This window comes from Panulirus ornatus, chromosome 1 (genome assembly GCF_036320965.1).
Source record: "Panulirus ornatus isolate Po-2019 chromosome 1, ASM3632096v1, whole genome shotgun sequence".
Lineage (NCBI taxonomy): Eukaryota > Metazoa > Arthropoda > Malacostraca > Decapoda > Palinuridae > Panulirus > Panulirus ornatus.
The window spans coordinates 34705826-34719927 of record NC_092224.1 but is presented as its reverse complement, the minus strand read 5'-3'; the positions used below and the strand labels follow the sequence as shown (position 1 = coordinate 34719927).

The 14102-nt window shown below is 37.2% G+C and overlaps 1 protein-coding gene across 1 annotated transcript in view; it reads right to left on the bottom strand.

The window, feature by feature from the left end:
• The window catches only part of ALiX (programmed cell death 6-interacting protein-like protein AliX), a 41217-nt gene extending 28129 nt beyond the window's left edge, over window positions 1-13088 (bottom strand). The window contains exons 1-5 of the mRNA XM_071661583.1: window positions 12830-13088; window positions 8025-8143; window positions 7636-7763; window positions 4960-5113; window positions 209-387 (exon numbers count right to left, since the gene is read on the bottom strand). Coding sequence (XP_071517684.1) covers window positions 209-387; window positions 4960-5113; window positions 7636-7763; window positions 8025-8143; window positions 12830-13041 — 792 coding nt within the window. The 5' untranslated portion in view covers window positions 13042-13088. The remainder of the gene's footprint in view (window positions 1-208; window positions 388-4959; window positions 5114-7635; window positions 7764-8024; window positions 8144-12829) is intronic.
• Window positions 13089-14102: the final 1014 nt, after the last annotated feature.

Genomic DNA, 14102 nt, shown 5'->3' with positions numbered 1-14102 from the left:
GAGAGAGAGAGAGAGAGAGAGAGAGAGAGAGAGAGAGAGAGAGAGAGAGAGAGAGAGAGAGAATCCACTTAAACATATAATAAAAAAATAAAATCCAGATTTTTTTACTTTAAGAGACCCTCAAGGTTTTGTAAGCCCTCTTATATGAGCTGGAATCATGAAGAATGTATGTATTACCTTAATATCATTTGATAAATGAAATACTTACCCTACTCTGGTAATATTCTGCAAGAGCATGATATCCGGCTTGCTTCCCAGCAACACGTGGTATCCAATCACGGTCCCAAAGACTTTTCAGGGACTCTCTCTGTAAGTGCTTAAGAGCATCCCCAAACATCTCATCACACTGCGAGCACAGTTTGGCCACTACCGCATCTTTCATTCGGTCTGTTACCAGTAATCAAGGTATAAAGAAAATCATGAGTTACCGGTAGTCATTTATAAATGAAAACAATCTTCTCAGCTGTCTAGTTAATCACTTACAACATGACAGACAAAGAGCTAATACAACAGAAAACCACTGAAATTGGAAAACAAGCAAATGAGCGGAATTAAAGCCTTTTCTTTCTTTGATACCTATTCGCCATCTCCCACATTAGCGAGGTAACACCAGGAGCAGATGAAGAAATGGGCTTCATTGCTCACATCCACATCCAGAAATACAAATCTTCCAACCTAACTGTCTCCTATATGGGTTACTTTTTCTCAAATCTACATCTGAGTGCCTTCACTTGAGACACATAAACAGACATGGAGGAAAAAAAATGAAGATGAAAAGCTAGGATGCATTAGAGGATACATGCATATATGTCTTTCTCCTGAGCCTGGGCAACATTTTTTTCAACACAATCTCCTCTATGACTTGGCAAATTCCAACTAATTTTCAAGATTACCCTTATGACTGCTTTAAGCATGCCAACTGGATAATGAGAGTTCGTGCAACTGCGCAAGTTCCATAATTTCCTCACAGCTTATGACTAATACATTTCAGCAGCTTCCAAGATCAGAACCTGAGGTATATCTCAATGATACGAGTTTATGAGTCACAGCTTACCTAACTATTCCAAGATCAGAACCTATGGTATATCTCAATGATATAAGAGTTTATGAGTCACAACTTCTCTAACAATTAGTTAAATCTGAAGAAACCTCTTAAAAGTCCATAAATGCAGTCTTATCACCCAACCATCTATGTGTAGTTTCCTCAAAACAACTCAAGAAATGTCACGCAGTAAAAGAAGCATATGGTGTTTCTCCTAAAGCTCATAAGATTGTCACAGCATCAAAATATCAAACACCTAAAAAAGTAGATAAAGTGAATGCTTTCGTAGGACCAATTAGATTTTACAGGTTCAACAGTTTAGCTGTACTTAAGTTACTGAAGGGAGACAAGCCCCATGAATGAGGTCCATCACAAAAGCACACATTCTAAACCCAAAAGAGTGAATTCTAGCAACCATACAATGTGAACTTCCCCAATTTTTCTCTACATTTTGTAAATGGTACATGCAAGTGGTACAGGCACATCTCAATCACAGTCACTAGCAGGTTACGGCGGCTTCCAGGCAACTCCAGTGATCTAACTAACAGAGCTTACAACATATGTGGAGTTAAACTTAAAGCAGGAAATTATGTTGATTCAAATCTATAGCACTCTAATACATAGGCATCAATTGATGGCCATAGCACTAAAAGGGTTAAATTTCCCTATAGTAAAGACACTAGATTCAACTCAGCCCATTGAATTAGACAAACCAATAACCCCATTACCTTGCACAAGATGCTTAACTGTAGGGCTGTGACTTGCCAGTGCAATGAATCACTCCACTGCCTACAACATGCCAGCAGACTGGCAACAGTATCTTAAATTACCAGCTGATGTACTATTTCAAATCTTATAAACAGATGTTACTTGCAACCTAGCTCCACAGCAAGAAAAAATATCAATGAATCAAAGATACCCATACATCGTTTGAGCATGTCAGTGTCATAAGGGTGGGAAGCCAGATTTACTGGACAAGCGTTGGGAAATTTTACAACAAAAAATATCTCTTGTATTCCTGCATTAGCATTTATATCCAGGATGAAAATAAACCTATTCTTTTCATTTAATCTTATAAATAATGTTTTTGTGTGCACAAATAATAAGTAAATACGTAAATAATGCATATGCACAAAAATAAGTATATCATGTAAAAAAAGTAGATAAATGACACACATGGGATATGCATTATTTCAGATGGAAAAATCTATACATGACCCTTTCTTAAGCTGTATGTATCAATTTGTAAAACAAATTAACATATGCAATATCATAACAACAATTTGGGTGATGTTATCGACATTCGAGGAAGGGAATGCAAAGAACTCCGATGCCAGGAACACCTATTTTATTACTTGTTCCCTCCCTACCTCATTATCATGTCACAAGCTTGATATTGATGTATACTGCCATTAAATATTCTGATGTTTTCATATCAGGTATTTCTCACTTGCAACTTAAATAAAATCATTAAACCAAGGACAGCTTGTTACCACTAGATAAAAAAACTTTATAGTCAGGAACCAAAGATTATCTTTTCCATAAGTAGTAATGTAAAAGCACCTCACCTTTGATGAGGCTGTATCATTGTCCGTAGACATAAGAGAGTACAGCATCATCAAGGACCTTTTCAACCCAAATGACCCCACCTTACTTTGCTTCTGTGTCAAGTACATTACTCCATAATAACATAGCACGCTCATATGGGTATCTTTTGACACAAATACATAGGGGATATTAGGAAAGAGAGAAATATTATTCAATAAATGTCAAAAAGCTGGGAAGCTTTGAGATGTGCAACAGAGAAAATACAAATGGCACTTCAGCCAGCCAGCATTTGATAGGAACAAGAAACCAAGGAACAAGTATAACAGGATGAGAAAGGAAGAACAAAAGAACTTTGAAAAGAACATCAAGAACATGGAAGAAGAAATTTCAAAAGTTTTTATAATTTCAGTGAGAATATATTTTCAATTAAAGAGAAGCTAATCAAGCTAAAGCATTCAGTGGGAAGAGGTGTGAAGGATGATGCAAGGATATGCGAGAAAATGAGTAGTAAGGTCAAAAGTGTTTGAAGTTTAAGATGCTGCAGCCCCAACTCTAGTGAGACTGGATAGGGAGGAGGTTGTAGAAAACAGAGATGCAGTTCCTAGTAATGTCACTATTAATACTGAAAGGTCTTGACCCATACAAGGAACATGGTCCAGATGAAATTTCACCATATGGATGAAGAAGTAAGCTGATATGGGTTGTACCTCTATAATCCAGCCCTCTGTGTTCAGGCAACTCCCCTAGTCAAAGCATTTTCTGAATCTGCTGCCATTAGCTTGTGGATCTACCACCAGGGCGGCACTGTTAACGGTGCTAAGGCATCAAAATCTGTTAACACTGCAGCAGAGCTAACTAACAGTTCTGTTAACTTCTTATGTTAAGTTTTTTGCAGAAAATGAGAGCCAGAAAAGTTTACAGTTTCAGAAAACTTTGAAAGGTGCCAGTAGTACAGAATTAGACCGCATCCGTAAAGTTGTTTAAGCTCCGTCACCACGAAGGTGTAAGAACTTCTGGGGAGATGCTTACTGAGCAGGCCAAAGTATTTTTTATAGAAAACTAAAGCTAAACTGTGACTGCGAATATTTGCAAGGACGATTACACAAGTAAGTGGAGACATGGTATTTCAGCACATAGTGTGTGCGGAGAAAAGCACAGTGCTGACATGGAGGCTTGTAGTAATAGGTTGTGTTAAAAGAATTGATAAAAACTCCAATTTTCTAATAAACAACCAACAGCAATAAGAACAGGGCAAGAGAGAGTGTACGAGCCAGCTGCCTCGCTGGTAATTTGGGCTTTAGGCCTATTAATTGCCAGGGTCATTACGGCCCTCAACATAAGTTACATCCACCAACCGAAAAATCTCTATCACCTCCAGGTGCTAAAGACAATTCTAAGACCACATACACTCTCACTATACATGTGGCCCATCGCCTGGCTGGGACTGACGCAGCACAGGCCACCTGCCTTGATGATGATAATGTAACAACAATAGTAACAAGAGTCGACAAAAGCCAACTACCAACCTATGGTCAATTGTTACATTAACTGTACATTAACAATTCAACACAAAGCTGCAACAAAGTTTGAGGATGGATTTGCACAGTTAGTGGTAGTGACAAACTTAGCCCTAGAACAAGTGTATATTGCTAAGGAATCTGCCCTCTATTAGCATCATTTGCCACAAAAAACCCTTGCCCAAGAAAATGAGGAGTCTCCATCTTAGGATACTTTTGATAAAACAATAAAAACCTTGATTGAAAGACTTGATGGTTGTATTATTTCCTATCATAAGCTTTGTTCTACCTTCAATAACAGCAATAAGTATGTTAAATAAGCTGGCAAGGCTAGTTGTTAGGAATATGTTTACGTAGGGGTTCCCTTAGGGGGTCAATTTCTGTTTTCCGGTATTTTCTGTGGTCCGGCAATGGCCAGGTCCCAAGGTTGCAGGATTAAAGAGGTTTAACCCATACACTAAAAAGATCCCTTGAAATACTATTCAAGATTTCACTGAAGAAAGGCTATCGTGCCTAAGGAGTGGAAAGAAATGAGACGAAGAAGATGTGCTGAACTACAGACCATTGTCCTTGACAAGAATGACCTCTAAAGATAATCTAAAAGCAAATGAATTCGCATCTATAGGGGAGAAAGTATCTAAGTGTGAGGCACTATGGTTTTTGGGAAAGGAAGTCACATGTAATGAACCTGCTAAATTTCTATGAGAGTAAATCTGTCTTAGACATATTTCAAGTTGTGGGTGGAGACCATGAAATCAAATGCTTGATATACATGCTATGTATTCATTAACATCTGTCAAATTCAGATAACTTTGAAAATTCGTAGGCAATACTGATAAAAGTCTACATTACCATTGACTGCCTTGACAGTGATGACCTCCTGAGCCTGAGCAACACACAGATCAGTTAGAGCAGCCAATGTGTCTGGCTGAAGATCTGGAGTTGGATCTTGCTGTACAGATGAATGGACAATGCCCTTCAAATGATTGTAAATCCCAGATGCACTCTGAAAAAATATATCTGTTACTAAATCTATTCATTACTCTCACACTAAATCAAAGTCAAATTTCAATATCTATCATTTCATTGTTTTTTCATTGACATTCATCATTTCCCACCTTTGCAGGATACTGACAGAAAAAAGGCAAACAATGGCTTCATCTATTCACATCCACTACCTGTTAGTAAGTCAATGTGGTTACACCATGACAAAAGTCATTCTTATGTTTCAGATTCCTTATGCGTAAAGCAATACAGGTACTCAGCAACAGACACAACAGTGTTGTTCATCATCAATGTATCTGTCAGTGTCCAAAAGATTAGCTCTTGGAATTTCTCTTTTCTTAATGGATACCCATTGGTAATCATGACAAAACAGTACCAGCATCAGAGGCTTGTGAGGTTCATATCAGTTTGGGTTGTAAACTGTCATATAAAGCTTGAGCTATAATTTCATGCAACAAATAAATGGCATGAACGTAAGAACAGTTACAGAACTTTAAACTCTACCTAACATGGCAAACAGCAAATGTGAATGAGTATTAGGTAATCATTTATTAAGAAAAGGTTATCTAAATATTAGCTTCGAAAACAAATACTGAGGAGTTTTTCTATATCATGAATCAATTCATGGGTGTCTGATGCACTTCATGCATCAATACTGCAGCACCTCAGGTCTATGCTACCTTTTAAGTAGAAGAGGAGCATGTCTTGGTTATCAGAGGAAGAATGCAAGAATGGTGTACGCAAGAAAAGCATGTAAGGAATGGGATAAGTGGAGATTCTCTTGCCAAGGCCACCCCTCGATGGAAGTTCCCAGAGGGAACGGACATCAGAGATATATTTAGATAGATTGCTACTCTCATAATCTTATAGCTTGAAACCAGAAGGGAGACAAGCTTAAGCTGTTCAGAAACTCAATTTGCCAGGTTGAGATCTCAGTCCTGCAACTATATTTTTGGTAACAGCAGCAAATACCATTCTATGTCATCGGCATTCTAAAACACCACCGCTCGGTATCTATTTCAGAAACTACAAGTAAAAATAAGTATGATGAGTTCATTGACAGTTACAAGCTATCAATACAGTTGGTGAAAAATTTCAGTTTCACTTACAAAGCAGTTTTATATATGATAACAAATAATCCCAATGTAGCATCAATGCAAATATGATATAGATTCTTCACTAGTACTCTTCCATGATTTACAGTAATTGAATCAAACAAGCAGTGCATTAAATCTATTTTGTACTGGATACTAACACTGATTCAGCAAAAACTCAAATATCTAAGATGACAGTAATGACAAACATTACAGGCCGATGGAAATGTTTGGAAAAGCTGGTCTCCCTCAATCATAACAAGAATTACTTCCCTTGAAGAAGTCAGCAGTACGCAAACACACATTTACATTGCAGAAAGGGTGTTCTGCTCCCAGCCAATGCCAAAGTTACACTTATGTTTGAAAATTTGAATTGTTTTCAGCTTCATGCACTCTGGTTTCAGTGCATTATACATGACAGGTAAAGAGACGATGCATCTGAATGAGGCTACTTCTTCATTTGCTCCTGGTACTTCATTAATTCAGGAAATGGTGAACATGTATGAAAAAAAAAGTACTTACTCTGAAAGACTTAACAACAAAATTTTGCAAATTTTATTGGATGAATGAAAATTATAAATCAATACTGGTGCTGCAGAGGAGAGTGAAGGAGACAGCAGTAGTGTGGTGGTGTGGGTGAGGGAGGAAGGAAGCAATGGAGGTATGTGCAGAAGAGGAGGGAGATATGGTGATACAAGTGAGTGAGGGAACAGTCATCATGTGGGTGGGGAAGGAAGAAAGCCTTGGTGACATGGTAAAACAGTAAAATGGTCTATTAACCCTATCAAGCAAGCACTCTCACATGCTCTCTGGCTGCTGCCTAAAATAGATATAATTTTTCTTCCTTTAAAATCTACATTTCTACAGTTTTCATATTTTCACAAAAATAAAGTGAAAACAGTATTCGATATTCGAACAGTGTTCTGATATCAAGCAGCAACCACAAGCATCTCTTGCACCAAGATAAAAAACTTAAGTCACTAGTTCCTAATGGCATCTCATTCCAAACCAGGAACCACAGCCATCAAGAGATGTTGCAAGTTGTTCTAGATATCTTGTCAACTGTTCCTAGGTATGGTGCCAGCTGTTCTAGCTATGGTACTGTTCGCTCTAGGTTCTTCTAGTTACAGCTATGGCTGTTTCAGTACTGATACAGCTGTTTTAAGTACAGTAGTGGATGTACTAAACCTGTTGCCTGTAAACCCCACTGGCCCAGCTTAGGCAAATGTAACTTTTCCCACATGCACAAAAAATCACCATTAACATACAGAATCGTGTATTTTACCATAAGTATAACAGCAGAGAAAATGAATATACCAAAACAAATCTTACTGCTAAGGAGCATCACCATATACAAGTGATAAGGTAAAAACACAGTTTCTAAGCAGTGGAAAAATAATAATAAAATACTAAATGAATGAATTCATACCTGAAAGAGTTTAGCAGCCAATTTCAGAGCCTCATCATTGTCTGAGCTCTGTGCTGCAGCAACCTGACTCTGGAGGGCAGCAATGTTGTACAGCACACATACTTTCTCATATGATAAAGATGCCACAGCTTTTGGAAAGATTGAAATTTCTAATAAGTAAAAAAAGTTGCTAAGAAGTAAAGAATCTACACAAAGTTTTGATAGCTTTTCTTAATAGTAATCCTACCTTATATTCAACTTTAGAAGCCCTAAAAGATCCAAAAATAAATATGCATCATTGTCAGTAGTGAAATATAAAAATGATACACTACCTTAATGAAAGTATATTCCCAAATTTCATGAACAAACACGTGTAATACATTGGTTACATAATTCTGAAAAAAACTTACTGAGGCTGATACGACCCCCAAAAATGGAGCCTCTGTCAAATGCATCCTTCCACTTGAAAGGTACCTGAATCTCTGCTGCTGGGATTTTAGACTCAAGTGCAACAATTTGGTCATAGTACCTATATAAAGAAAAATGAGACATCAAAAAAACTGCAAGCTGTGACCAGTAATGTTTTTTAATTACCCTTAATGATCATGCAATCTTAAAGGAATCATTAATGTGGGATATTGCTTGACTACTCAAGTGCTTTAATCAAGATTTCCAAAGCTTATGTAACATGCAGCTACAATTTTGTTTCTCTAAAATCATCAAATTACCCATAATTCTATTAAAAACTTCACCATACTGAACACAGTTCCTATACTTAAAGTACTATTACACACAACCCTACAAACACACTGGTTAAAACACATCACAAGAATTAATCCTATTGCTGACTGACTACAATGCAAATAATAAACCCACCAACTTTCTACCCTTGTAAGTTGCTTCTAAAACCTACGTTCCCTTTTGATACTTTACCTTATCCTAGTTCAGGCTCTTGGATATAACCCCTAAAAATAGGGCCTCTATCAAATGCATCCTTAACCACTCCTTTTCATGTTCTCAGTTCTGCATTCCATCTGACTACAAACTTTATACAAAGTAAGCATGAAGGATAACCAAAAAAATCAAAAAAGTACTAATATGGACAAAGAGTCTGCAATATTATACCATGATAGAGAGCAATAAAGTCAGAACCTCTCCTTTCAAGTTGCAGACTTCATAAGGCAAGGAAACATGCCCAAACCAAACCAAATACTATCAACAGATATCACTGACCAAATCTAAACATCATCACATCTTAAGGATGCAAATCAAAATTCATAAATGCAATCATGTCAATATAATACCTTTTGACCCAAAAGTGCTCATATGTTGGAGAAATTACATAACATTACTGATCATAGAATATCATTCCCTAACAATATATTTTACATCGGAAGTTCTAAAGCACAATAGTCCATTTCCTAAATTGCCAGGATTTACCTTATTCTTCAAAGTTTGTCAAAGTACATCAATGTTGTCAGCACTTTCCTACCTTGTGGAAAGAATGTGCACTACATCTGGCATGTTTATCTTTGATTGCCCTCCAACTCAGTGTATAAACAACCAAGCACCTAGGTCAAAACACAAGGGCATGAAAAATCACATTCCTCAAACAATGTTGATAACAGAGAATTTGTTTATTACTAGGGGAAATTAGATGGGTTTTCTACATTCTGCTAGTATCAAGAGGTGTTTCACTTACATATACTCTAGTCCATCCTTCAAGCCTTAAGTGCACTACCACCAGGGAAGTCACAGTGGCCCTCCTTCCCCACCCACACACCACCACCAACTATATCAAAACACTACATGAAAGTTCTCGTGCTTTTTTTTCCTCAAAAACATTATAAAGTAAATTTTGGCTGTTAAGAGAAGGTGAACATTTCTTAAGGTCTGTTGATTTCTAGAAATTTCAGTCTAACATTTGTTTTTCATACAGTTCTTAGTTTTCTTTCTAACTACCAGCACCCATCCTAACTCTGGCAGAGAAATGGTATATTTGACATGGACCATACAGGTCAAATCAAGTCCAATATAACTGAAGACTAGTTGGCTTTCAGGGTGTAGGAAAGATGAAGGTGTGGTGAAGATGACTTTTTGAACCAACCCATAGGGGTTAGATCAAGGGCTAATGATGTTAAAGGCCTGTGGCAACAAAAATGTACTGAAGATGACTGTGATCTGAAGACTGACGCTGATCTGACCCATAAGGAAGTAGTGATGACGATGGTGTGGTGTAGATATGGGTTTAGTGGAAATGACCATAAATCTAACCTACAACTGAATACTGTGGGGGACATGTTCCATTTGCTCACAAATGCTGATATTTCTGGGTAACCAAATTATCCCGAGTAAAGTGAAAAGATCTTACAAAAGCAAAATGGAGCATGAAAAGAGTAAAATAGAAACAAATACAGTACAAGACTTGTACATAAAATTTAGATAAAGAAAACTGATAACCATGAAACACAAGTATATAATTTGTAACAATAACTTAAAAAACATGACATTCCTTGAATGAAAATGAATGCACTTGCTGTTAAGTTTGATCATTTGCAGAACCCCACGTCTAACATCAAGCAAATTTATCAGAACTAAATTTATCAGAAATAATCTTTTGGAGAATATCCTACCAAAAATATGTTAATTTCTTTTGATATTTTGAACATTTTTTCCAAGGCAAATTGAAAAAACTGCTGGTAAGTTGGTGCATATAAGGAATAGGAATAAGCTTAGCACTACATATTAACTGTAGAATTTAATCAAATCTTAATAAAATTGTCAGATTTACTGTGGAGAAAAAATCAGGACCAAAGGAAAATAACCAGGGCAATATTTTCTACTCCTACAATATTTATGGTACTAAAAGTCTTCACCCAGAAGTGGAAGGAAGAAGACAAAGCAAATCAGCTGTATATCTCTACATTGCTATTCAAATTTTAAACAATGCCAGATTCCTGTTCTGTACCTAGGGAATACAATTACACTTGTAGCATATGATCTGGACAATTACATTTTACCAATTACAAGTTGTACCTCTCTTCCCCGGTGCTCTGCAGTCCGGCACGTTTTGAATCTGCCACCATTAATCATTAGTTTGTGGATCTGCCACCAGGGCAGTGCTGTTAGTAGCACTAAGGCACAAAAATCTGTTTATAATGCAGCTAATTTTTTTGCAGTTCGCCAAAAAACCAAGAGATGCAGATGATGATGCTAGTGCTAATAAGCTACTATACTTGAAAAGGTTAAGTTACTGAAAAAATAAGATAAAGGAACTTCTGTAAAGATCGTCAACAGCGTATGGATCGTCAACAGTGTATGAGTTGGATTTAATTTCCTTTTCCGGCATATTCAGTGGTCCGGCAATGGCCAGGTCCCAAAAGAGAAACAAACTGTAATACCAAATAAGGCAATAAAAGCAAAGCATGGAACAAACAGTGGTTAAGTACAAAGGTAATCACTTAAAAAATCAACAAAATCTGTGATACCTCCCAAGCAATCACTCTCAATCTTAAATGTTCCCCACCCCTCAGTCTGAGGCTAACGTCAGATTAGTTAAAATGATGTACATTGTTTATATCCATTCTATGACTGATTATGTTGTGCGTCTCCTTGCTCTAACACCTGAGAGAAAGCTTAGAAGGCTTGAAAAAATACAAAATGAGGCTATGGGAATCATCCTTGGCTGCCCTAAAAAACAAAGATCCTAAACAAGAAAGAGCTTGGTATTCTTAGTATCAGAAATGGATACCTGAAATCAATCTTTTCATTTGGATCCAGCTGCTCAGGCAAACATCCAAGTCCATGTAAAGAAGCCTTGCAGACCTTCTACAGAGGGAGACATCAATCCAGAGAGATAAATACAACTGTGAACAGGCTTAGATTGTATGGTATTCATGAACTTTACAATGAGAGACAACATCTGCACTATCCTTCGCCATGGGAAATCAACCCTTTTGAAAACTACTGCCACATTCCCTCCAATCTCTAATTAAGTCACAGCCAAGGTAGTGCTACAAGTAAATAATGACACTCACTTTTTCTTTATATCATGAACTGCCTACGATTCCCCACAGACTACGTATACAGTTAGTTCCCTACAACAAAGCACTGCTGCTGCCAGAAGCGTTATTGTTGTAACATGTACTCACAGTTCTTACAATAATCTGAGCACCCACACTCCAAACGGAGCTATTTGCAATCCTTATGGTGCTTAGAGATGTTGAAAACTATAAGTGTGATAGTCTCATTGTAAGTGATTCTCTTTCATCATCAACAGCATTAAACTTGCTTCATTATGACTGTTATATGCCTGTGTCTGAAGTATGACACAAGTAAAACAAAATTAGGTTACAGCCAGCGACCTATGCTTAAATCTAGCTCACTTCCTCCTGAAATGAAGTTTGTGTGGATGCAAACACAATACAAAATCCTCCAAGAATGTAAATGTACACAGTGAACAAAACATTCAAAACTTTGGCAACTTGTCAGTTTATATGCAAAATCCTTGGAGAAAGAGAAAAAATAGACCCACAGAAAACCTTACCTAACCTTCCAAGCAGCCAAGATTTTACTTTTCTATCTTTTCAATCTACTATTTGAAATATACAAGACCTCACCTGACTGAACAATACACTAACTGCTAATGAATATCCAAAGTCACAAGAGACGGAACAACAAATCTTGTTACCATCCAAACCTTCCTACAAGCAGCCATCCCATGTGGTGCCAGGTTGCAGCCCACAAAGCTAGTACACTTCAACCATAGATCTCGGCTGCTTGTACTAAATCTTAAGCACCAAATCACGTTCTGCACTTTTTAATCCATTCTTTAAATAATACCCTGCCACTATAAAACAAAATCATGTAATATCCAGAGAGAGATTCAATGCATAGCTAAAATGGGAATTTATCCGTTTTCTTTAAATTAAAAACATTGGTCAATTTTACCTGGTAGAAGTTATGTGAAGTTTTACAATTATCATGTTGACTTATAAATATGCTTTACTTTTACCAAACATTTTCCCTGATCCCCACAGTCCCCCCCCAAACCAACTCATTAGAACCCACAAGACTAAAGTCACCGTTTCTCGCCTGCGCCCTTCTAACTCACTTCTACAATAGAGTACAATGATAGGTGCTTTCTCCTATTTCCAGAGATTACCTCTGTCGTTCAAACATGACATATCAAAGTGAAACAGTCAGTAAAACAAACCTGTAAATTGTCTCCAACGATGATTCATGGTAGTCTAACGTCCTACACACCGCTGAAGTTCTCAGCTTTGCTAGCTCATTGATGGCACCTACGTAACTTTCCTGCTCCGCTGTCTGATAGCGCGATGTTATTAGATTCTTCAGCGGCTTCAGAATGTCGATGTCAGACGCTTTCTTAAGCGGTATGCCAATAGTATCAGCTGAGAGCGACATCCTGGGTGTTGTACGGCCAGTCTGTTCAGTCACAATCTTTCATATGAGAATGACGTCACGGCCTAAACAACAGAGGATAGACTCGTTTTCAATATAATAAACTTAATTCACACCCCATGCGATGAAGACGTTATACATGCAACGTATGGCATTCATCTTTATCTTATAAAACTACAATTGGAAGAGCCATATTACCCTAAAACTTCGTTTATGTAAATGAAAATTCCTTTCCGATGCGGTAGAGCTAACCAATGAGCCTCGCCATGACAGCAAACATGTGTCATTTCCGTAGGATTCCTTTTACAATTGGTGAATTTTAAGGAAGTGACGCACTAGAAATTGGTGTAAATCATGCATGCAACACGGAAAACAACATTAGTACAGCAATTGGTCTATTCTATACACTCCTTATGCAATGAATCTCGCCATTCTCCTTATCATTTGGGAAAGTGCTTTATCTGAATTCTCAACACTGTATCAATAAACCGGACACGGAAGCACATCAGACAGCAGCCTTATGAATAAACTCTACTTCATTTCACAAGTGTACTATTTATTAAAATCTTATAATGTACTCAAAATAACCAAACGGCTAAAATTTCAAGTAAATTTGTTGTTCCTTTTTTTTCCGGGTTGTCCCGTCTTTGTTGATACAAGTTTTTCACTTGTAGCATCACGTGCTTATTCTTGACGTCAGCACTGTCTTGTAACTTTGTGATGTCTGCTAGAATATCATGGTAATCCATGCTTATAGATCCACATAGTTGTTTAACTTCCAATGACTTTCTATATTCGAAATTTGCTCTATTTATGAGCTGTAGTCACCTTCCTTGTCCGCATTAATGTAACATTATTATCAAATCAAGTTGTATAGCATCGCCATGGGCATCAAAATCAGTAAAAAAAAAAAAAAAAGAGAGAACTGTACGTATCTATATAATCAAATAATTAGTTTGCAAGTACAAGTGTCTGTGCTACGTTGTGCTGTAGTTGAAAACAAAGACAGTGTGGACCACAGTCTATACCATAAGTATCATTGCCTCCAATCATGTCTCTGATCA